Source organism: Nyctibius grandis, chromosome 6 (assembly GCF_013368605.1).
Source record: "Nyctibius grandis isolate bNycGra1 chromosome 6, bNycGra1.pri, whole genome shotgun sequence".
NCBI classification, from domain to species: domain Eukaryota; kingdom Metazoa; phylum Chordata; class Aves; order Nyctibiiformes; family Nyctibiidae; genus Nyctibius; species Nyctibius grandis.
The window spans coordinates 58,865,658-58,890,084 of record NC_090663.1 but is presented as its reverse complement, the minus strand read 5'-3'; the positions used below and the strand labels follow the sequence as shown (position 1 = coordinate 58,890,084).

The 24,427-nt window shown below is 48.4% G+C and overlaps 2 protein-coding genes across 2 annotated transcripts in view; one reads left to right on the top strand and one right to left on the bottom strand.

Annotated features, from left to right (window-relative positions):
* Positions 1-4,799, bottom strand: part of DAPP1 (dual adaptor of phosphotyrosine and 3-phosphoinositides 1) — a 60,895-nt gene extending 56,096 nt beyond the window's left edge. Inside the window, exon 1 of the mRNA XM_068402734.1 lies at positions 4,460-4,799. Within this exon, the coding sequence (XP_068258835.1) occupies positions 4,460-4,776 (317 nt within the window). The 5' untranslated portion in view covers positions 4,777-4,799. The remainder of the gene's footprint in view (positions 1-4,459) is intronic.
* Positions 4,787-18,430, top strand: C6H4orf54 (chromosome 6 C4orf54 homolog). Its single transcript, XM_068404172.1, has 2 exons — positions 4,787-7,483; positions 14,749-18,430. The coding sequence occupies exon 1, from the start codon at positions 4,787-4,789 to the stop codon at positions 7,472-7,474; it is 2,688 nt and encodes an 895-aa protein (XP_068260273.1). The 3' UTR covers positions 7,475-7,483; positions 14,749-18,430.
* The last annotated feature ends 5,997 nt before the right edge of the window (positions 18,431-24,427 follow it).

The window sequence follows — 24,427 nt, the reverse complement described above, 5'->3', positions numbered from 1 at the left end:
AGCCAACACTAAGGTAGCTGAAGAGGAAAGGCTGAAGAGAAGGAATTAAACCTAAACCCCTGTGGAATTTTACACTTTGCTCTGGGCCAGACTCACAGCAAAGCATCTCTGAGGGGCTGGCACTGTGTCAAGGCAGAAATTTCTGATACAAAAAAAAAAGGAGGAAATCCTTCTCATTTTTTCCCCCTCCTCCAACACACATACAGTGATTATTAGAGCATTTAAGCTGGAAGTTACAGATTCACTTTTTTCAAAGGGCATTTGGATGTGGGTGGCTCTGTACACTGTAGCAACCTCTTAGTGCCATGGGAAATAGACTGATCTGACTGCCTAAGGCAGGCAGGCCTCCGGGGCTAGCTGTAACTGAAAGTGGGGAAGAACAGGTGTGGATTTTATGTATTTTTGTCATCGGGAGCATAAATTCCCTGTGGTGGAGACACAGATATGTTCTTAACATACATGTATGAGCGCTCCATTATGGTCCCAGCCTCAGCTGTGGACTGAGGTTCACCTGGTTTTGTAAGATTGAGCAGATTCTGTTCAAGATGTCGCCAAAGGAAAATAGCAGAAAAACCATCCCTGGACCATAGCTGGAAGCTAGACCATGGAAATAGATAAATAAAGGGTCAAGTTTCGATGCTCGTTTTGGTGGGGATCTTGTCTGGGGATCTTGGCAGGAGTATATGAACAACTGTTACAACTTAAAAAAAAAAACACCAAAAGCAAAACACTTTTAATTGTGCAAGTTTCATAAGCAAAGATCTGACTTATTGTGTGTTCTTAATGCAGGAAAACCAAATACTAGAGAGGAGAGTAAGGTATGAGAGACTGACACCCGAGACCCTGGTTTGGAGGATCAGAGGGTGGGGACAGTGAGAATGTGGGGTGGACAGCTTGTTTGAGAGGAGGCATCTGACAGAAGAGAGGCTGAGCAGGAGGCAGGGATACTACTGCTGCTGGCACTATACACAAGGACAACAAATGATCAGGGTTTAAAATCTCCTATCCCTCTGCATCCCAAGTGTTTGGAAAGGACTGTATTTGAGGATCTAGTCTTGTCCCACTGCCAGTTGAAACCAAGATCTGTCTTTAATAAGGTGCTAAAAATACTGTCTTTCTCTAGTAAGGCCATGTTTTTGTTATGGATGCTTGGGACAGAGGGGCAAGTCTAAAATGGGGAGAGGGGAGAGACAAAACCTGCTGAAATAGTGTTTAGGGAATGCTGATGCCATTAACCATAGCTCTGTGGAGAACTGCACAGTTGTTGTGTGTTCAAGGGAGGCTGAAGCTACGTGAACCTGGGCTTAACCAGGAAAGATTAAGGCTGGCTAGGCCTAGTACTCCTGAGAGCTGGTGCCCAGCCTCTCATTAAAAGAACACTGGAGGTAGGGCAGCCTCAAGAGGGACAGTAGCCATGCAGGTATCCCTGCTGCATGGGGAGAGCCTCACCATGCTTGACCTGACTTGCTCCAAACCCCCCAAGTTTTGCAGGATGTGTCTTTCTGTTAAAACATCACCTGGTGCTTCAGCAACAGTTTTCACACTGTCATTCACACTGCAGCCAAAGAAACTACTGTGTATCTGTGTAGGGTACTAAGAGCTGAAGCCACCTCACTTGCTGTCCCTCAGGAAGAAAATAAGCTCTTAGCTGAAATGGGATATGAAACCTGCCATTGCTGCAGGGACCCTCGCAAGCCGCTACTTGGGCTCAGTAAGGGAGGGAGGCCACTTTCCCCAGAGGCAGTGGGAACACTGCAGCCTCATAGGGCAGATGGCAGCAGAGCTATGGGGTAGGGTGAGGAGCTGGGGCCACCTCAGAGCTGGGAGCACTGGGAAGCCCTTGTTTAAATGTGGACAGTGCTGGAGAGAGGTCTGGGATGGCCTCTGCTTCACCTCTTGGTCCCTGCATCCCTGTGGCACCCCTGGGAGAGCCGCACACCATGCCCCCGCGCCAGTGCATGCAGCTATAGGCGCATGGATCCTGGTACTTGCTCTGGGGTTTTCCACAACCCTCCCCTACCTAATGTCCGATGTTACCAGCCAAACGCCGGCTTGCTTGCCCAAGTGTGCAGGGACTTATTTGGTTTTTTAAGCTGTAAATTTAGGCTGTTGTCTGCATTGTATACCCAAGGGCTGCTCCTCAACATTGCTCGCTTTTCTCCACTTCTCCTTCTCAGTGTTTAACAAGCTCACCTTTTCCTTCCCACTGCTCTGGAGTGATTTTTGGTGTGTCACCTTGGGAACTGCTCAGTAAAGCCACCAGCTATGGTCAGGTGTGCCATAGAAATGCCTATTAATATGTCTTAGGTGCTGGTTAGGTCTAAACCAGCGTTTCCTGGAAAAAGGCATCTCGGATTCCCTGGCCGGTGGCTCTCCGGGCCTCTGCAAAGGCACAGGGCCAGGCCGGCATCCGTGGGGTGCCCTTCTGCAACGCACCTCCTGTGAGTGGGGACATGAGGTGCAGGCGGGTAGTTTAAGGAAGAAAAAAGCTGTTTAGCCACTGCTGCGTGTGGGATGAGGGTGCATTTGGTGTAAGCAAGCCTGCGTGCTCAGCCGGTGCCCTGGGAGCTGCCTCGCCAGCCAAGGAGCGGAGCAGCAGCAGCATCTTTGCAGGCAGGGGCAGCTCTCCCCTTGCAAGGGGTGGCCGGGTACCTTTATTCCTGCAAACACCGACGTTTAAAATAGGATTTTGTTCAACGGCGTAAGTGATGCCGGCTCTATGTATAGTCTGCGCCTGGGACCGGCCAAGTGACACCCATCTCGGAAAAAAACGGAGCCACCCGAGCCCGTCTGCAATTCCCCACAGGGCAACCAGCCACCCCCCCCCCCCCCGAGGTGACCAAGCGGGCCTCCGCTGTCCCGCGGCTGGCTGCGGTGCGGGGAGAGGGGGGGGCCAGCCCGGCCCGACCCCTCCGCCCCCCGGCGGTGATGTCCGCCCGGGCCGGGAGCCGGCGCGCCGGGCGGAGGAAGGGAGGGAAGGGGAGGGCAGGGGGTGGGCGGCCCGCGGCACCCCCGTCCCCGCCGGCACGTGCCTGCCCGCCCCCTCGGGCCACTGCCGCGCCCCGACGGCCCCGGCATGGACGCGCCCGGACAGCCGCCCGCCGGCCCCGGAGCCAGCCCCGAGGCTGCGGCGGCGGCGGCGGGACGGGGCCCGAGCCCGGAGGCGGCCATCGATAAGGAGGAGGCGGCGTACGTGGAGATCCGCGGCTCGCCGCGGGGGCCGGAGGAGAGACACCAGCCCCCCGAGCTGGCCCCGGCCGGCGGCGCGGAGCGAGCAGCCGGTACCACACCGGAAAGCGGAGCCAGCGGGACCGGGGATGTCGGCGGGTCGGCGAGCGGCGGGCCGCCGGGCGGGGCGGCGGGGCCAGCATCCTCGGACCGTGGGCGGAATCGCCCGCCTTCCCCGGGCACGGCGGCTGCGGCGGGATGCGGCGCTGGGGGCTCGGCAGGGAGCGGAGGGCCGCCGGAGGCGGGGGGCTGCCCGGAGTCCTCCTCCTCCTCCTGCCCTTCACCGGTGACCAAGGCGGGCGGCTTTCCCGCAACGGGCGACCCGGTGTCGACGGAGGGCAAAACCTCCTCGTCCTCCTTCGGCTACGAAAGCGAGGAGGACGAGGGCGCGGGGCGCAAGGCGGCCCCCCCCGGCGCCCTCCCGGGCATCCCCCCCGGCGGCGGCCGCGACGAGGCGCACTATATCAGCACGCAGGAAATCCAGCTGAGCGAGGTGGACCACGACATGGACTTCGACGCGGGGCTGGCCGCCCGCTGGGACTTCGAGGACAACAACGTGATCTACTCCTTCGTGGACTACGCCTCCTTCGGGAGCGACGAGACGCCGGGAGACACGCCGACGGAGGAGGAGGAGGAGAATAGCTGCTACCTCAGCACGACCACCAGCGATCCCAACAACCAGACGGACAGCATCGACAACACCAGCAGCACCGAGATCGTCAGCCTTACCTCCGAACACGACACCCCCGGCGGGGACAAGCGCTCCAGCTCGGGGGAGAGCCGGTCCAAGCAGCCCGGCCGCCCCGGCGGGAGCCCGGCCGCCCAGCTTCTCCTATCAATCAAAGCCGCTTCCCGGGCTATAAATGAGTCTAGCAACGTGCGCGGAAAACAAAACACTATTTACGCTGCCAAGCATGAAGGCGACATGAGCCTCCGCGTCCCCGCGGCTCCCGAACGCAACGCGAGTTTCAAACCGGACGCGGTCCGCGACCATACGAAAAAATTCATCGCGGTCCCCGCGCGGCTGCAGACGCGGTGCGGGGCGGCCAGGGCGGGGGAGCACTCCAGCGGCGCCTCCAGCGCCGTCAGCGAGCTGGACGATGCCGACAAAGAAGTGCGGAACCTGACGGCCAGGGCTTTCCGCAGCCTGGCGTACCCCTACTTCGACACCCTGCGCCCCGGCTCCCGCGCCTCCTCCGCCTCCCTGTCCGACAATGCGCTGGGCATCAACCGCTGGTCCACCTTCCTGGACCTCAAGTGCGGCAGCCTGGGGCCGAGAGCCGAGCCCAGCCTGCTGCGCTCCGGCCGCTCGCAGACCAAAGCCCTCGAGTTCGTGGTCAGCAAGCTCGACGGGGAGATTGCCCACGTCGAGGCGCCGCGGAGGCTCCGTGCGGGCTCCCGGGTGGTGACTCTGCTGGACCTCGGCGATGTCCCCGAGGCCGGGCCGCCCCCCGAGGCGGGCGGCGGGGAGCCGCCGCCGGTGGAGGGAGGCGGGGGGGCGTCCAGCAAGAAGTCCAAGTTCGCTTCCAGCCTCCTCAAAAACGTCATCTCCAAAAAGATGCAGCTGGAGCATGAGTTCAAGATGGAGCGGGGCGAGATCACCGACACCTCTTACATCGGGCTAGGTGCCGGCCGAGAGCCGGAGCCCGCCGGCGGCCGGGAGCAGCAGCGGGAGGGCGGTGTGCAGCGGCAGAGCTCCCGGCACTCGGAGGGCGGCTCGGACTGCACCGCCGCGACGGCGGAGGAGGCGGGCGAGGGCGGCGGTGGCCGGTCGCCGGCCTCCAAGGCATCAACGCCCCGCGAGTGGAGCCGCAGCCTGGACCGAGGGGTGACGGAGGAGCTGTGCGAGGTGAAGCGCAGCGCCTCGGAGGCCATCAAGGCCACCTTCCTCCGCAGCCAGAACAGCGCCTTCAGGTCCTGGAAGGAGCGGGAGGCGGAGAGGAAGGAGGAGAGGGCGCCCGTGGGCAAGCTGAAGCTCTCCCCCAGGCACGACTGGCGGGCCGACCTGGGCGAGATCTCCGCCGGCAAGTCCACCAAGATGTCCCGCCTGTTCGTCCCCGCCATCCAGCACACCCCCCGGGAGAAGGAGCCCGGCAAGCGGGCGACCAAGTGCTCCGCCGCCGCCACCTCTTCCTCCTCCTCGCTCCCCGCCGCCAAGCCGAAAGCCCCCGAGATCAAGATCAGCCTGGGCAGCCTGCAGCAGCCCCGGGACGCCGCCTTCAGCATCGCCCAGCTGCTGACACCGCAGATCGCGGGCCGGCCGCCGGAGGAGGGCAGGGGCCAGCAGCCCAAGCCGTCCAAGGCCGGCGACGGCCCCGACAAGGTGCCGCAGTTCCTGGTGCGCGACGTGAGGGACAGCAAGCACAGAGCCCAGGGGCCCCTCCACCAGGTGCGGGACGTGCGGAAGCTCATCAAAAGCTCCTACAGCTGCGACTCGGGGGACAACAGCAGCGACAAGGGCAGTGTCACCTCCGACCAGGGCGGCCCGGAGCAGAAACCCTGGCAGCAGCTGGTCATCGCCGGTGTCCCCAGGTCCCTTTCCCCCGTGGTCATCACCTGCCAGGCGCTCGGCCACGCCAGCACCAAGCCCACCGAGCCGGGGGCCAAGGCGGCTGGCAGGGCGCCGGCTTGCCCCCCGGAGGGCACCGTTCTGGTGCACCGCACCTCGGGGAGGCTGCCGGTGGCCACCATCGCCCCCAACAAGAGCGACCCGCGCCAGCCGGCCGTGCTGAAGATCGTGTCCAAATCCGCCGCGCCCTGGCGGCACCAGCCCCCGCCGCCGCTCGCCGAGAGGAGCCGGGGGCCGGAGGAGGACCCGCGGGAGGAGGGCAAGGCGGCGCCAGTGCAAAACGCGCTGGAGAAGCTGACGGCGGCAGTGCGGAGCATGGAGGAGCTGTACAGCTTCAACAAACGCGAGTGGAAGCGTAAGAGCGACCCGCTGCCCATCACTGACAGCCACGTCCTCTCCCTCATCGCCAGCCAGGAGCGGGTTGCCGGGCCCCGGCCGACCGCCGCCGCTCCCCCCCCGCCGCCGCTGTCGGATAAGGCGGAGGAGCCGTCGGGCAAGGGGCCTGTCAGCGAGCGGCTGCCCCGCCGCCCCTCCAACAACGCCGCCGACAAGGTCTCGGCCAAGGCGGCCGCCTTCGAGAGCCTAGCCCGGCAGCGGCAGCGTGGCCCGCCGCCCCCCCGCGCCGAGCCCCCCGCCGCCCCCCGCGCCCTCCTCACCCTCCGCGGAGCCGGAGGAGCTGCGGACCCCGCCTCGGGCAAGCCCCCCGCCGAGGGCGGCCTGCGGGGCCAGGCGGCGCCGCGCTCCCCCCGGGTGCCCGCGGGCGGCGGCGATGCGGAGCGCGGCCCGGACTGCGGAAACTACCTGGCCCTGCCGCTAAAGGCAGTCGCCGAGCCCGGCTCCCCCTCGTCCCCGGTGCCGGTGTCGGGGGCGGGCGGCGGCGGCGGCGTCCGCCCCAGCCCGGTGTCGGCGGCAGCGGCGGCGGCGGCGCTGTGCAGCCTGCAGCCCTTCGGCACTGCCAAGCGCCCCGGCAGCCCTGGACACCCGCCCGGACCCGCGCCCGCCGAGGAGCCCCCCGCCGCCGCCCCGCCGCCCGCCGAGGGTCCTCCCGCCGCCCTCTACCACCAGCCGCTGCCCTTCGCCGCCCTGCCCGGCGCCGCGCCGCCGCCGCTGCTCTGCTTCTCGCCCTCCATGCCCGCCGCGGCGACAGCGGCCGAGCCCTTCCCGCAGACGCAGCGCAAGGTGCTGCTGGACGTGAGCACCGGGCAGTACTACCTGGTGGACACGCCGATGCAGCAACCCCTCAAGCGGCGCCTCTTCGACCCCGAGACCGGGCAGTACGTGGAGGTGCCGGTACCCCAGCAGCCGGCCGTCGCCCCCGTCCCGCTGCCCGTCTCCCCCCTGGCCCTCAACGCCGGGGCTTACGGCGCCACGTACATGCTCTACCCCGGCCTCCTGCCCGCCGCCATGCTGCCTGCCGGCGCTCTGCCGCGCCCGCTATCCCACACGGGCAGCGATGCCAGCGCCTCGGCCGAGCCCGGCAGCCCGGCGGCGGCCGAGGCAGCTTTCGCCGAGAACCCCTACTACGTGGCCACTGGCAAGGGCCCGCCGCAGCCACGGCGCGGGGCGGCCGAGTCGAAGCCGGTCATCAGCATCACAGCGCCAGCCACCGGCCCGCGGATCGTCGCGCCGCCCTCCTTCGACGGCACCACCATGCGCTTCGTGGTGGAGCACCGGTGAAGAGCGCAGGTGAGTCGGTGCAGGCCGTTAGGCATGGCAGTCACCAGAGACGGTTAAGGGCCGACCGGGTTACCCACCAAATGAGAGCTGTGCCCCAGCTTCTCCTCGAGGGGGTGAGTAACGGGCCTGGGGGCCACAGGCGGGCCCTCACCGGGACTTAAAATACAGGTGTAAGATAGAAAAGCAAAGGTTACGCACGCCTGTTGGTGCAGTTCGGTATCCCTCGGAGCAGGTAAATACCCCCCTTTTTTTTGTTCCAGAGGCAGTTTCAGTAGAAGCACACCGTAGTTGCTTGTCACGCAGCCCATATTTGCCCAGCCACACGGCTGGGTGGCCCTGTCTCAGTGGTGTCCCCTTGCTCCCGGGGAGGGGAGTGCTGCTGGGCACCACCTCTGGACCCACCTTGCAAGCCATGAAGCAGCCCCTCTGTCTCAGCAGCGCATCCCCGATTCCTCACCTCTTCCTCCCAAGGGGAAGAGGGCACCCATCTCTGTGCCCTGAACCCCTGCTTCTCCCCCTTCTCAGGAAGAGCAGGAGAGAGGTCTGATGGAGGACCCTTATTTTGGGTCCTTCTTGTTAGTGGAACGAGGGAGCGGAATACGTGGGATAGACCCTGGTGTGCTCCCGTGGTGCCATGGCGCTGCCCACAACTGCCTGCACTGTAGGAGGGCTCCTGCAGAGCCTGCAGGAACTGCTGCAAATCATGATTTCACAGGGCTACTCCGAGCTTGGCCTGCCGCAGTCCCATCAGTGTCCAGTTACCTAGGGCTGTAACCCAGGGCTGGCCTCCAAATTGGGGATGCGTGTGCAGGAGCATTGAGTGTCTGGTCTGGAGCAAGGGACTGGGCGTACGGCACGTGCTGAAACCAGGGTGCAGGATGTCTTGCGCAAAATATCCAAGGAGCGATGACATTTAGTTGTAAAATACCTGAAATATTAAGGAAGTGCTTTCAGGATGGGTGTCGCTGCTCCTTTTGCCTCTTGCATTAAAACACACGGCTCATCTTTTATCAAGTGCAGTATTGCAGAGCTACCGAAGTCTTTTGTGGCTTACCACAAGACTCACGGAGTTTGTTCTTGGTGTATATCAAGAAGCAAAGAGAAACAGTGGCGACAGTTGGAGGTTTGGGTTTGTCACCAGTTTGTGCTGAGTTTTGGTCGGTCACATGCTAAAGGGTAAATTTTTTCTTGCAGTGTTTGGATTCTCTTTTTTTTGCTTCTGTAATTCTTTTAATTTGCATCATCTACTACAATGTAGTAGATTATTTGTTGAATGAAACTTTACTGAAATGCTTTATATGCTTACTTCTTTTCTGCTTGTAAGTATTTTCTCCTGAGATGGCATTCTTTTATCCTGGATATAAACCAAGTTGTTTTCATTGCCCCTTACAGGGTCACTCAGGACAGGCAAAGTACCAGTTTAAGTTGAGCTCAGCTGTGCTACTTGAGTCGATATCGTCCACAAAGTCTTGACAGAATATCTAGATAAAACGGCAAAAGCTATTTGGTGTTTCCATTTGGTCTAGAGGCCAAGTTTGCACTGCTAGCACAAGGAGTTGGTTATTTGTGAGACTTCAGTTTAGACACTCAGCTGTTTTTGAAAAGGATATTTCTATCTTACAGCAACTATTTAAATGAAAAGCCCTTGCTTCTCGATCTTATTTCACTCTTTAAACGTGAAACCCATCGTATTTCCTGGTGTGATTCTCCCCTCATTTCCCCGGGGGTTATCCTGCCGTGTCATGCAGCTAGCTTGCCTACAATGCCTGGTGTGCCACTGCCGGGGATGATGCTCTCATCAAATTGCGCTTTCTTATTGGTGACATTAATAACTGCATTGATCATAGAATCACAGAATCACAGAATAACTGAGGTTGGAAGGGACCTCTGGAGGTCATCTGGTCCAACCCCCCTACTTAAGCAGGGCTAAATAGAGCATTTTTGACACCATAATAAAAAAATCTGAGATTTATAACTTGCTGGAAAATCCTCTCCCTCCAGTTTTCATATGAAGCTCTGCTCCATTGCTAGAGTAATGATCTGAAGTAGCTTGTTTTGATTGCATTTGACTAGTCTTTTTCAGTTGTTAATGTAATTTGAATAATTACAGCACACCATTATAAAATTGACAAATGCATATCACAGAACAGTCTATAAGATCCAATAAAAAATCTTTCAAAAAAAATCTCTCTTTTGTGTCCTTCCACAAACTTTTATAGATCACTCTTGCTGTTAAGTGCTCTTTCCAATGATACAGCTGCTTTGGGGTGTCATGCATACTTTGCCCTGAAATGTAACTGAAAAACGGGGGATGGGGCAGCAGCAGTTTATCCTGCAGTACACTTAATTTTCTCCTAGCCTATGTATTACCCAATGAGCTATAAGTGTGATACAGGAAGAACTTAAACTTTCCTCCATCACACTGGGAGTTTCTCAGAGTTGCAGAATGGGCAACTCATTATGCTTAGTATAATTAATTTTGCACTTCTTGATTCGTAGAAAGCAGACATTATGACGCGAATCTGGCACACAGATTCTATTTTCCCCCATAAGACAATACTTGTCCTGGTTTTGTGGGGATAAAATTATAGAATCACTTTTCTGTTACATTTTGTTTCAGTTTGTGGCCAGCCATGGTATGGTGATCAAGGCCATCAGCAGTGAAAGCCAGAGCAGCTGACCCAGGCGGGCCCACAGGTGTATTCTATAACATTAACGTCACGTTTGCTATAAAAGGGAAAGCTTGGTGGGTAGGGAGGGTTTTTTCCCCTCCCTCTTTCCACTTCTCGTCTTTTCTGGATGGTTGCTATCCCTGGAGGAACTTGCCACCACTCTATGGACTAAGTATAACGTTGTGTCTTTTGTATTAGTATCGATATTGGTTTTCTTATTTTATTAAATCTGTTTAAATTTCAACCCATGAATCTCCCTCCTTTTCCCAGTTCCCTTTCTCAGCTGGGGAGGGGTCTTAGGTGATAGAGCAACTGGTTATTGTTTAGCCCTGGGTGCGGGCTAAACAGAGACAATACTGTACTATTAAAATTTTGCCTGAAGGCTGAAAATGTAAGACCTGTTTAAAAGGCAGCTTCAGGGTCTGGTTTTGTTCTGAAAAATGTACTTAATGAAAATGGTGTACTGCTAAACAAGGAGATTTTCTCCTTGAATCTGCTAAAACATTTGTAATGCATACAACAAGCAATTGAGAGGAGGGGGTCAGCTTTATATGTTCCTCTTAGCATTGCAGGGTCAGTTGAACTATCTTGTTGCTTACACATTGCCAAAATTTGTGTTAAGCTATAGTCAGTTACACTTCACACATCTGTAATTAAAGATGCAACTTGGACATCTAACAATTTATTAGTGGTGAAGTACGAAAAGGAAGGAAAAAAGAGAATAAAAGCTGGTTTATATTCTCAATGTTTTGGTTCAAGGCAATTTCAGCCATTTAACATGAATCAGACTGGGCAACTCCATTCCATTTCCTGAGATGCGGCCCGGAGAGGTAGCACAGGAGAAGGGAGGTTGTTCAGTGTAAAGTCAGGTGCTGAGGTTTTGAGTTGTGATGGTTTTAGGCACCTCATTCTAAATTAAAGCCTTGGGTTAAGTTCCTACTTACCAGTTAGGTGTAGAAATACTGCTATGGATGCTGGCCTGGTGCCTCTTCTGATGTGGCTTAACGTCTCTCTATTCTTTCACCTTCTCCATTAGTGGAGAAGACACATAATGCTGTGTTTGCTTTTGTAATTTTTTCATCATTCACATACAAAATTCTCACATTGCAGAAGGGAAGATTAAAGAAGTGGACCCTGAATTTCAATATCACAATTCAGCATTCAGTGCTAAGCGCTTGGCTTCTTACAGCTTCTGTACGCCCTGGTGCAGGGTGTGTAGGCTGGAAGAAGTGGCACAATTGGTCCCCTATTTTCAAATTTTCCTGTTCTGCAACACACACCATGCAGACCAACTGCCCTTCCTTTATGGATTGATCTAGCATATGTTTGACTGACAGTAACAAAAAAAATAAGCAGTTTTGGACAGTGGAAGAAGCCTACAGAAGGGTAAAATAATCTGTATTTTAGAGTATGGTGCCTTTTTGCAATATTCTATATTGTGTCATTTTACAGTCTCTGGATTATAAGACAAATGTGAAAAGTCACAAAACAGTGACATAGAGGACATTTTCAGGATTTTTCTTGTTCTGTTAAGGTCCTAATTAGTAAAGAGGTGTAAAGAGATGTTCACTGGAAATACTTAGTTGGTATCGCGTGAACTAGCAGTCGGTGATCTCCATGGTTTTTGTCCATTTTATATATGCCTATAATTCCATAATTGTAAAACTTAAAAATGTTTCTTAATATACCTATATATGAGTAAAACATTATGTACTTAGTTCTGCTTCTTTTGAGCAACTTTAAAATCCTAACTTCTAAAGCATTTAGCTGTAAGAGTAATCTTCATGCTCTTCTATGAAAAAAAAAAAGGCACCAGCAATGCTTTCTATAAGATTAATGAATATATTAGTACACTCTTGAAGCTTTATTCCCTATACACCATATCGACGGTCTGCTTTTTTGCATTATGTCAGAGCTCTACTGTTGCGAGGCAGGTGTGAAGGCTGCCCCAAAGGACTGGTGATGCAGAAACTTTTGTACTCATTACAGAAGGTCATTCAACAGTTTGAGGACTTCATTTCATTTTTTACCATTAGTGATGCCAAGATGCACGTTGTCTAATACAGACCGGGATGTCCCCTTCCTGCTGTCTCAGACTTGCTGAGTTTGGTGTCCTGCTGGTCTATAATAGATGCGATGTGGCGCTTTTTTTTTTTCTCAACCTGTTCTGAAAGTCAGTAAAACTAATAATTTTAACTGCGTGCTGCAAGATGTGTTTAGCTTGTCATCAGACTTTGGTTATTCATATAGCTTTCAGTGGAAAATAAGATATATGCCAGAGGGGAATCGCACCTAAAGCTGCCGCCTTCTTTCCCGTTACCCTGTTCTGTCCTTGTACCTACTCAGCATTTTCATTCACCTACATAACTTTCGTGTCCCTGTGGATAATTTTTCCTCTTCTTCTCTCTTTTATTATCTGCCTTTTTTTTGTTTCCCCTTCTTTTCCTGTATCTCTTTTGTCTTTCTCTTCCTAATTAGGTATGTTTGTTTGCTTGGGGCAGTGTTTTTCCTCTAACAAGAAGAGGGGTTGTAGTTCCATACGAATCAGAGGGTGAACTGTTGATCATTTTTTCATTCCAATTGCTTTCACATTAGATCAGGGGTTTTTTTTTTTTTGATTGCAGCAATGCTGTGTAGATCCTAAAATGGGTTTTGAAACAGCCAGATTTCATCACAGGAGCATGGGGTTTGAATAAAATACTGTCCTTGCAGGTCCTTTTTTTCCACTGGCCAAGATAAGCTGAATGAATGCTCTTTCTTTCCACTCCTGTATTTCTTTCTGCACTGCACATAATCTCTTCCTCCATATTTTTTTTTTTTTTGCATCTTCATTCACAAGCTGTGTCACCATATCAAAGACTGCCCCATCTGGGTCTTTGTCACCTCTTGGAGATCAGCATGATAGAGCTGACTTGAAGCCTTAGTGGTGGTGTGATGCTCGTGGTGCTGTTGGCACTGAATCCTCTGCACATCTGCTGCTCTTCCAGCCCTTCTCTCTGTGGCTGGTGCTCTTTTCTGCATAATCAGTGGGATAAAATGGATCCTATCAGTATGGATTCTGGCAAAATCCAAGATGCCATTTCTGAACAATTCTTCAATTTCTGATATACAGTAAATATTAGAGAATATATGCATGTTTCTGAGAAGTACCGTGAGGTTGCTTTTCTCCCTCCTCTTCTTTGCTCACAGTAGTTGGTGAGCTTTTAGCAACATAGTTTTTGCCTGCTGCATTTCTTCCTTCATACAGAAAAAAAAATGATGCTAATTTTCAGTTCTGGCAAACTTGCCATATCTGCCTGTATCCAAACCTAGACAGCACTGACCTGTAGTGAGCGGACTGCCTGAAGGGAGCTCATTCCCAGACAGAATGACCGAAAAAGTGGTTTTAACTTTTGTATCTATTCCTACATTACACCCTAGGGAGTTTCTGGGAGAAAATAACATGTAGCAAAGTACGAAGTAACTGTAGTAAATTGTACTGCTGGTGTTAGAACGGTATTTTTCCTTGCTCTGTTCAAACGTGAGCCTGAACTGAAGCCACCTTATCGTTAGAGGAATACATGGGACATTTATTTTTGTGGTGAAAGAAGGCTAAGTCAAATGTGAGCAGTTTTGTCACCAACGTATGCAAATATATGTTGTAGTTGTGTTTCTTCCTACCTGCCAGCAGACAGTCTATGCCTGCCTTTAAAAAGTAATTTTGTGTGGATAGCATATACAAATGGTTTTTTAAAAAGCTCATAAATTGATTTTTAAACTGTTTTAGTTGTGCCCTATTCAGCAAAGCATATATTCTACATTATTAAGTCAAAAAGTGAACTTACAGTGAAACATGCAGTATATAGGATTTACTTACACTGATGCCTTTGCTGAGAATTTAGTAAAGGATCCACCCAATTTTAGTGGGAAATACAGGAATATTCCAAGAACTAAAAAGACTTCAGCATTTGATCTGGTAAATCAGTCTACAAATGGAAATAAGCAAGAGCTGGTGTTCAAATCCGTAGCTACTGAGGAAATGTTTAAATAGTGCTTAACCTTGATACCAATGAAACTGAAGTGTGAGCTTAATGGCTCTTCTTGCCAGGGATGCTTTCCTGGGCCAGTATTTAAGTCTTAACTTCACAAATCTTGGAGCACATGATTACAGGTTGTTTCACTTTTACTTACGTATGCCATGCTGGATGCTGTGGTGGTAAGTGAAGTGCTCAGGTCTTTAACTTAAGTGGATGGATCGCTTAAATCCTGGATGGATCGCTTTGCCCTCTTTCTACTGATGTGCATGGGGTTCCCCAGGACCAGTCTGCGGGGAGCCATGGGGTCGTAAAGCAGTGCACGTTTCACACTGTGAGCAGCAAGGATCAGTTCTGCTCAAAAAATAAGGCTGCTTGACCACTGACTCAGTTTAAGAAGTCGGGTGGTATTGTCTGATTCTTGGCAGTAGCTTAGGAAATTAGTAGCAAGAATAGTGTGACAGTGAAGGAGATACTATGCACTTCCCTGGAGTAGTAGAGATTGCTCTCTAACAATTAGTTGTGGCCGCTCTCTAATTATCTGCTTGTTATTAATGATGCTTTATGTTTGTGTTTTTTTTTTTTACAGGGATAAGGAAGAATCATCATGCTCCTTTAATCTGAAATACACTTGGTAAATCTAAACATACATCCTAAAAATGGCTTCTACAGTTTTCTTTTTTTTTGCTTCATCATACAAAACAAGTGTGTAAGTTCCTTGTTTTCTCCTAAATACCCCCCAGTTTTGAGTATGCATACATTTAGTTATGCAAGCAACACTAAATTACTGCATTATTTTCTGCGAAGCTGTTTTTATATTGAAGCCAATGTGCAGGTTTTAGGTGTTGCATCTGTGCTGGTGGCTAGTGGTTGTAGTGCCACTACAGCTGTTTGTAAAATGCAGGGTGTAAACGCGGCAGTGTTCCAGTGTGGAACACTGCACAGCTTCGTCCAGGTCCCTGGAAGGTGTTGTGATGATCCAGTGCAGCTCTTTAAAAAAAAAAAAAAAAAGCTCTCTCCCAGTGTGGTAAATGGGGCTCTTCCTCCTTGGTTTTGGTGATGATTTGTGATCGGATGTCTATTTGTGTACTTTGTACTTCTGCACTTGGAATTGCAAACAGAGAGATCTGTAGTATTTAGGTTATCTTTAGTGTTTATTTTTTGGCATGGTTTAAAATGGATTGTGTAAATTTCAGAAAACACATTTGATTGCTTTCGTTTTTCATTTGCTCCTCTGTACTGCCTTAAACACCACTAGTTGCCTTAATTATGACAGTGTTTAAATGCTGGAAAGACAGAAGTCGAATGTAGTATTTTTAGACCCCAGTTCTAAAGGAGAGGACAGCATTTAATTTTCTTTAAGACTGCAGTCTTTTCTTCCTTAAATTGCCACACTGTTGAAAACACAATCCTAGTGCTTACCCTGTGAGAGAAGTTTTTTAATGTTGTTACAGCCCCAATAATATGTAGTCATTTCCTTACCTGTTGATTGGCAGGTTTATCTGAGGGCTACATCCACGCTATCTGTATTTGCTAAGAAAATATTTCTCCTTTGAACAAGAAAATATAAAATAAGGTTACTAAAAATGCAGTGATATGTATGTCCAGATGTCAAACTTTGCTTAAACTGATGATTTTGTTGCCAGCGAGCAGTTTATCTCAGTAAAAGAGAATTGTTACTGTGACAGAAAAACTAAACTATGGTAGGGTGTTCCCTGCCAAAAATTGCAGTTCAGTGAAGCGCTTTGGGAAGCCAATAAAGGTAAGATCAAGCCTAAATTATTTAGCATAAAGCTTTCTCATGGTAACAGGTTGGAAATCTAAAATCTAAATGCAAAACCCAAAAGTCTGTACTTAAGCATTTACCCACAGGCAGGATTTTCCTGCACCTGTTCCCAAGGTTTCCTGCTGCTAAGGAAGTTTCAGGGTTTTCCATTCTTAAAGAAAGCCTCAGGTTTTCATTTCCATGAGTAACTCTCAAGATACAGAAAACTCAGCTACAACTGTCTTTAACCATATATGTGAGATTTTATTTCAATGCAATTTATTTGTTTACAGGCACAATTGAAATTGCCCTCAGGATGAAATGCCCTGCAAGTGTACATGTAGTGAGTGATTTAAAATATATCTTCTCATTTACCTTCGTTGTTCTGGAAATCCAATGAAAAAATATTATTCTAACGCTTTTTAAAGAGCTTGGCGTGCCCAGCTAGGTCACAGAGCATGTAAGCTTAATCCCTGTGCTCTTTGGTTGTGTGGTCTACAGTTACAAGCTTTAACTTCCTACTGGGATTCAGGCTGAATGCCTCTTAAAGAAAATGGATGCTGCTTCACCATTTTCATGACTGGTAAGTCCGTAGATGTTACGACTAGAGTATTGGTGTTAAACGAAGCAGTACTGCGGACTGCAGGACAGTGCAGGTACCAGAGCAGATCATCCACTGTGACATACATGTGTACGGTACGTACGTTATAATACTAGCATCCACGTTTCAAAATCTTTTGTTGTATCTTTTCCTATATCGGTGCTTGGAGCGAAGTTTCACATTGCAGTTTACAAGATATAGGTTTGCACACACACACTCAGGGTTTACAGTTTCACCCGGTGTACGTGAAAGGAAAAAAATGCGTAGAAGACAAAGTGCCCAGGATTTCAACACGTATATGTTGGAGGAAAATTTTGCAGTTTTTTTTTTTAACTGCCTGTGGAGACGAAAGCAATGAAATGAGACAATACCAACAGCTATTTATTTTCTCAGGGGAGACCTCTTCAGTGGAATGTGTCAATCCTAATGTCAAACAGTGTTTGCTTAATTTTGTCTACTACTAAAGAGACTCCATATTTGCATCAAGGGGTCAGTTTTGCAAGGAGCTTTGCTTTGCAGACCCAGTCCAGCAAAGCCTTCACGTGCATCTCTAACTTGAAATATCTAAGCAGATTCCTGGGAGCTTCAGTGGAAGTGCAATAATTTTTTTTTCGACCGATCAACAGAACGCTTTGCTGAACTTGGCTCTGAGCGCTGAGTGCCTTGCAGACCCGAGTTCTGGGTTCTTCACTTTATACGTATCAAACCGGAGCTCTGGGCTTGAGTCTAGCTGGACCCAGCAGATAACGCCATGAAAGGTTGCCAGAAAATAATCCGGTAATATGGTGCTCCTCCATGTATACCCAGTGGTGAATTTCTCCAGCTGATGGGGTGATGTGGAACCACATATCTTGGATTAGAGTCAAGCCCTCTGTGTCAGGGTTCACAAGCTGCTAGTATTGTATGTTTCACGGTGCAGTCATAGTACGTTGCTGAAATTCACCCTGTGTGCAAAGCAGGGCAAAATCCTGTGCACCATTCAAGTTCCCTCCCAGCCCTGCCATCAGGGTTCGGGGTCTGCAAAAGCTGGCCAGCCACTTCCATGCGTTTTAGGTCAGGATACAATTAAAAGTTGGAGTGGGACTGGAGTGATGTATGAATGTTGTTCTGGCCTTTTGCAGCAAGGTTGGTTTCACTCAGTTAAATTTAATCCTTGGTGAATCACTTGGTGAATGATTTAAAATGTATTTATGGGTTGTGTGTTGTTTGTTTTTTTTTTTTTTCCCCTTGTCTGCATTCAAATCTACCTTTACTCTCTAGTGTTGATGGCCAAAGTGTCATTCCTTGTGCTTATAAAGTACCATTAACTTGTGGCTACCTGAGAACACATACTTTAAAAATGCTTGTGTTTTTTTCCCCTTTTCCTGTTTTTTTTCCTTCCTCTCTTTTCTTTTTCCTCCCTTTTTTAAGGGGGTGGGTTATCAGTGTGAAGATATTTAAAAGTGCAAATGTGAAGTAAGGATAATGATTAAGAGGATGTGGGTGGTGTGTCTGATGAGAGCACGGTGGGCTGTAAGGCAAAGGGGAAAATGCCATGAACGCACTGTGTTGATGATTGTTGCATGTGGGGGGAAAATAAAAAAGGAAGATATGTAACTGGAGAAAAATGGACTCTTTGGGCTGCTCTCAGTGTAGACGACACTATGGCAAGTGCGTAGCTGAAGCCCGAAGTGATCCTGCTGCAGGATGCCGTGAGCCTGGGATTGAAGGACAGCGGAGTAGCTCTGAGAACTGCACTAGCAGCATGTTGCATATCAGGAACGCTTCAGTATGTCACGACCACGCGAGAATGGACTGTCTGAAACCGCTGAGTACCAAAGTTTGTAACTGAATGAGTTAGCATTTGTATTATGTTGGAGGTTTTTTGAATGTTATGATAAATAAAATGTATTTTTCAGTAAAAGACACACGGCAAATAAGCCTGCAGTTCCTTGCTTGGTTGTATGTTACCTTTGCTGTTGTGCAGAACAAGTGATAACAGAGGCGTTACTTGGTTCAACACGTAAACAGTAACAGAAGAAAAGATTTCACTGAGAGCAGATCCAAAACCCTGCACTGAATCTCCCTGAGTTTGTTCCAGTGTTGTAAGTCTCTTTCTGACCTGATCTCACTGTTTATTCTGCCCTCTTAGAACAAAGGGAAGTTGGGGGCATTGCTTCATTTGACTCTTTTTTTGAATTTTTTTTTTCCCCAGGTATAAGTTAAATGAAAAAAGGACCCCCCAGTTTCAGTGGACTAACTTTGACTGGTATATGGGTTTGGGTATCCAAAGAACTGCATCTTTGTTGTGATGTGTTCAGAGAGAGCAATTGGTGAGGTGAATAACTTTTTTCTGCTCATTCTCTACATTATTTTCATTGTCTAATAGTGTTATGATGAAAAATAGGATCACTTTATCAGTGAATAGCAGTATTACTTGAATTATTGCTAGGAAGAACATGTGTTCATGTGTTCTTTCTACCCTAATGGAGATTCAGGAGCTTTCTGATGTTAAAGTCATGTCCAATATGTTTAAAAAAAGCACGAGTCAAACACCAAAAAAATCACAAAATGGACTGAAAAAATAGAAGATTAGTTTTGCAGTTTAAAAGAACACTTTCACTTCTCAGTTTTCAGTATGTAAGGGGCACATTATAATGATCTTCCTTTTAATTATGTGCCCTACTTGCTTAAAGGAAAAGAGATTCCCACCTTGTTATTTATCTGCCAGTAATACAATATGAAGACATCTACTGTGAATTTGCTGTATCATTCCAAGACATGGCTACCTTGCTGGAAGCACAAGTTTACTGGTAAAACAGTTGTTTGGTGTTTATGACGTTCTCTCTCTTTCTTGATTCTTTGAAATTTGTACCTTAGCATTGCATTTGGGATAGGTGCCATCAGTGACTTCATTGCCAATGTATAGTTAGTGGTTCCTATGCAGAGATACAAATGGATTCATTAGCAGACCCAAAAGACTTAAGAGAGGAATGAGAACAGATGTTGAAAGGAAGAATTGTGAAAAGGGGGGAATGAACTGGGGAGAGCACAGCCACACAGGCTTAGCTTAGCAGGAGCAAGCCAGGTGACTGCAGGAGGTCAAAGGATGACCAAAACAGAACCAAATTACTAGTGAGTGTGTAGAGCGGAAAGGTGTTCCATCACTATGTTCAAACTAGGGGAGTCTGAAATTGCAAAGGTACCTGGGGTTGTCAACAGGAAAGTGTGGGAACTGCTCCTTTACTGTTCTCCAGGAAGAGCTCCTGGAGCCTGATTTCAGTGGACCTCTGTAATGAGCTCTTCACAGCACTGCTGGTTTCTCACAACAGATGGACATTCTAGGCTGAAATATCTACAAAAGAGATGTCAAAAGCAAATATGCTGAGAGACATGAACTCTAACCTTTCCCTAAGGGGCTCAGTCTTGCAGCCAGTGTTTGTCCAACAGCAATGCGCCTCACGCTACAAGAATCCACTGAAATTGAAGTGTGAGGGTTTCCTATGATATCTTAAATTAAACTGAAAGGTCAGGTGAAATATGTCTGGGATTTTCAAGGATTGGTGGAGAAAATCTTACGAATTTCTAAATAGCCTTTAAAACATCACTGGTAGGAATGATGAGACCAAAAGGTAGAAATGCAGCACTTTTTGTCAGAAGGAGTGGGAACAAAGCAAAATGAAAAGCAGATAATTCCCTGATGTCAGATCTAAGCAAGCTATCCAGGTTAAAACAAAGCACTTTAAAAAAAAAAAAAAAGAAAAAGAAAAAGCACCTAGTTAAGAATTGCTGTTGGCTTGGATTGTCACTACTGAGAACAAGTAATCTGCTTGCCAAACCCAAACTGTCTCCCTAGTCTATCCAGCTGTTTTATTTTTGAGGTACCTATCATCTAGTTACCAAATTGGAACCTGGTGCTGCAGAACAGTGCCTGCCAGCCCAGCTCTGCCACTGCCCTGCTTTCCATTGACCTCTGCTGGACAAGGCACACAGTTCAAGTTGAAAATGTGGTTAAAAACCTTGCTTGACCAGGACTTCTGTTTATTTTGCTATTTTTAACAAATCCTCCTGTGTTCTAAGGTATAATTGCAGCACACATTATATGGCCTTTTAACTCACACCTTTCACCAAGTATCAATTGATTTTGTTAAAAGTAAAATAATTTAAATTATGATCTTGTTCCCACTAACAAAAGGAAAGGAAGATGCTGTCAGTGTGATTGCAGGCTGTTCTGAGATCGTGCTGGTTTACACCCATGCAGATCTGGTTGGTATCCATTATTGGCAGGAAAGAATGCATTTTACCAGCAGTTATTTATGGTCAAGTGTTACAAAAATAATGATGTTTTGTCCCCATATCTGCTAACCTGTACTGCACTGATGGCTTAATTCATAACCTCATGAGGAGGTCTGCCTTCCAAACCATTGATCACAGAATCACACAGAATGTTAGAGATTGGAAAGGACCTCGAAAGATCATCTAGTCCAATCCCCCTGCCGGAGCAGGATTACCTAGACCATATCACACAGGAACGCGTCCAGGCGGGTTTTGAATGTCTCCAGAGAAGGAGACTCCACAACCTCTCTGGGCAGCCTGTGCCAGTGTTCAGTTACCCTCACTGTAAAGAAGTTTTTCCTCATATTTATGTGGAACCTCCTGTGTTCCAGCTTGCACCCATTGCCCCTTGTCCTGTCAATGGATGTCACTGAGAAGAGCCTGGCTCCATCCTCATGACACTTGCCCTTTACATATTTATGAATGTTAATGAGGTCACCCCTCAGTCTCCTCTTCTCCAAGCTAAAGAGACCCAGCTCCCTCAGCCTCTCCTCATAAGGCAGATGTTCCACCCCCTTAATCATCTTCGTGGCTCTGCGCTGGACTCTCTCTAGCAGCTCCCTGTCCTTCTTGAACTGAGGGGCCCAGAACTGGGCACAATCTTTATATTTCCCTGTGCTTTCTGCACCTGAATATGCTTAGGAGTGGAGTGAGAAACTGAATCCTGGAATTTGAATATTTTTTTGGAGAGTATATGAAAAATACTTTAAAAATTAGTTTAAGGGGGAAGTTTCGAAATCTCTTTCGCAAGTAGGTTGATTTTTGGACTTGGCTGGATTATCATTGCACTGTTGTTTCTGTGGCTTCAGAAAGGACTGAGCATTTGTTTGCTTCTCTAAAATTCACGTATGATTTATCATTTAACTGCTGCCATTGCTGATTATTTAAAAGTGCACGTAATAGCCGTTATTAAAGATACATGTTGTGTATTTGTGATTAACCCCCGCTGATTTGATAAACACTTATAGTGTTTGCTCTGGTTGTAACCCTAAGTGTGTTTTCACTTCAAATGCAGGCTTAAGCAATGTATTAATTTCACCTTATTTTTAGAAGATCATCAGTTTTGTTGTTACTGTAGCTATGGAGCCCACGTAAGGAAGCCGTGGCCTTCCATTACCCAGCTGTTGGACTAAACCCCTTCTGGAATCCCCATTATGTCCAGCTGTTAGGGTCAGATAGCTTCAGAAGCAAGTGTATTGCTGCAGTCCTGGGGGTGTCCACAAGGACACGAATCACTTCTGAAGGAGCAACGTGGGCCTCAGAGGCTCTGTTGGATTTTGTTTCAAGAGATGTTGTCAAAGCTGTGGAAGCCCCAAAATTGCCCTTACAGGCTAGTTATCCCATTCTGAAAGACCAGTTTTCAATAGTGCAGATGGGCACACGATTTTCCTCACCAAGCTGTGCCAGGGCTTGATGAGTAAATAAAAAAGCAAAAGATACAGATCGGTATGTGTGGGAGGCTTTGACGTATTTGTGTTAAACCTTGCCTTGTTTTACAGGCACACATTCAGAAGGTTCTTAGATTTGATAAATTTGAGAGGGGGTAAGTCTTACAGTGGCATTGCTGGGGTTAGACACAGATCACACAGATACAAATTGCAGTATCTAGAACCTCTTTATTCTGATTTGGGGTTGTGAAGTCATGGGTGAGCCCGGCAGACTGTTGATGCAAATTAGGATGTGGAGTTAAGGGCATCATCTGTTAACATCTCAATTCTCTACAAGTGAAATAGTGATGATAGCTATTTCTTTGTGCTACTCTTTGTCCACCTTCTATATTTAGGGTGTCGGATCACTGTAGGAGGATACTGCCTCTTTCTAGGTGTGTGAAACTTAGCTCTGATCTTATTTTTGTTGTATATGACACAAATAGCAAATAGTAATACCAAATGTAAAAGCTTGTCTTCAGTTACAGTTCCTATAACAGTAGTGGAGGTAGCAAACAGTGTCTACAAAATAGAGGGTGCAGACTTTGAGCATGGATATTGAGGGGAGGAGACAAGCTTTGTGGGAGCCTTGCTGAAAGAAGGAGGACTGTGTTTAGGGAGAAGGAGGGGAGGTTTGGAAGGGAGGAAGGAGAAAGTGCTCTCGTTGAGGGAGGAGGAATGCCTGGGGATGGGGTGTTACGCAAAATCTTCAGCAGAGGAGTGAAAGAGGGCATTTAAGGCTGAGGAGCAGGAGCAGGTTTGCTGGCAGTGCTGGCCATGTTATTTTCCAGGGTGGTGTCACTGCCAGCAGTGTTGGTATCGCTTTGGCCTTAACTCATTTCTGATAAGTGTCGACACTGAAGAGAGGCACCTAGGTCTTACCTCTCTGGGCAGTGTATTTGGGCAGGCACCTCCAGCACGTGGTGCATCCTCCTTGGGGTCTACACCACCCTCTGGAGATACCTCCATCTCCTGACTAGAGAGGGAACCCAGGACAAGTGGGTGTTGAACTTACATTATTGGTTCCTATGTGGTGGTGAATTAAATGTTTCCTCTTGCCCCTGTCAACACCATTCCTCCCCCAATGAGAGGCTTTCCCAACCCAGAAGGTAACGGACAAAAACCAAGACTGAAAACAAAACGATGATTTTTTCGCACTGTATTTTTACCTGTTTTATTTATGCTTTGACTAGAAGTGTGTCAGCATTTTCAGGAAAAACAACAAGCAGACTGTTTCATCCTCTTGATAGTTTGGTTTTTGCAGATTTCTGCACTCTTGGTTTTTTACAACACAAAAGAATTTGCAGTGTTTTTTTATTATTGTAATACATTTTGTTTTCCTGACAATCTATGAGTTTTTCCTGCCTGCTTTTGTTTTTTTTGAAAAACAATTGTTTCTGGCTTTTTATTTTACTTTTTTGTGACCAGCACTCACCCACCTTGTCCTATAAAAACTAAATCAGATAGATTATGTCAGAGATCAGCTGAGCTGGGATGACATATATTCTTTCTTAATCTGCAATGCTGTTGTAAATGTAAAAAGAATTATTTTTTTTACACAGTTCCTATGAAGTCACTGCTTGAATGAGCAAAAAGGTATAAGTAATTTTAATCGGAGAACTTGTATGAATAGCGATTCCTTTTTTGCATTGAAATATGAGCCTAACACCTAGAAGAAAATGTTCTGGCTCTGCACAGGCTTTGCTAGACTGTGCACTCAAAATGCATTTCGTTCAGGACTGTTTCCTTCATTGTAGTTCAGAATTGCCTTAGTGGGTGCTCATTTTTTGAAATACGCCTGCCTTGATTACACACAGGGACACAAATTTTCAGGAGGCAACCTTGAAGAGCAACCAGTGTTGGCTTAACTCTGTTCCTGGTGATAACTACAGAAATTATACCATTGATTTCAATGGGAACAGAATTAAGGCAACTGTAAGTACTTCTGGAAATGCTACCCCACATTTTTAATCAATTGTGTTTAACTATAGCACTTAATAAAAAACCCAAAAAGATAAATAATAACAATAATCAAGCTCTGACTTCTTAAAAAAAAAGGGAAAATCCTTTAAAATCATGTAAAATAAAACCTGCTTTTTTGTAAACAGGCAATACTGAGTAAGCAGGAATTCATGGTTCCATTTAATGTTAATTGTACTTG

Coding starts and splice junctions, on each gene's coding strand:
- C6H4orf54 (XM_068404172.1), top strand. CDS start 4,787: ATGCAGCTGGAGCATGAGTTCAAGATGGAGCGGGGCGAGATCACCGAC.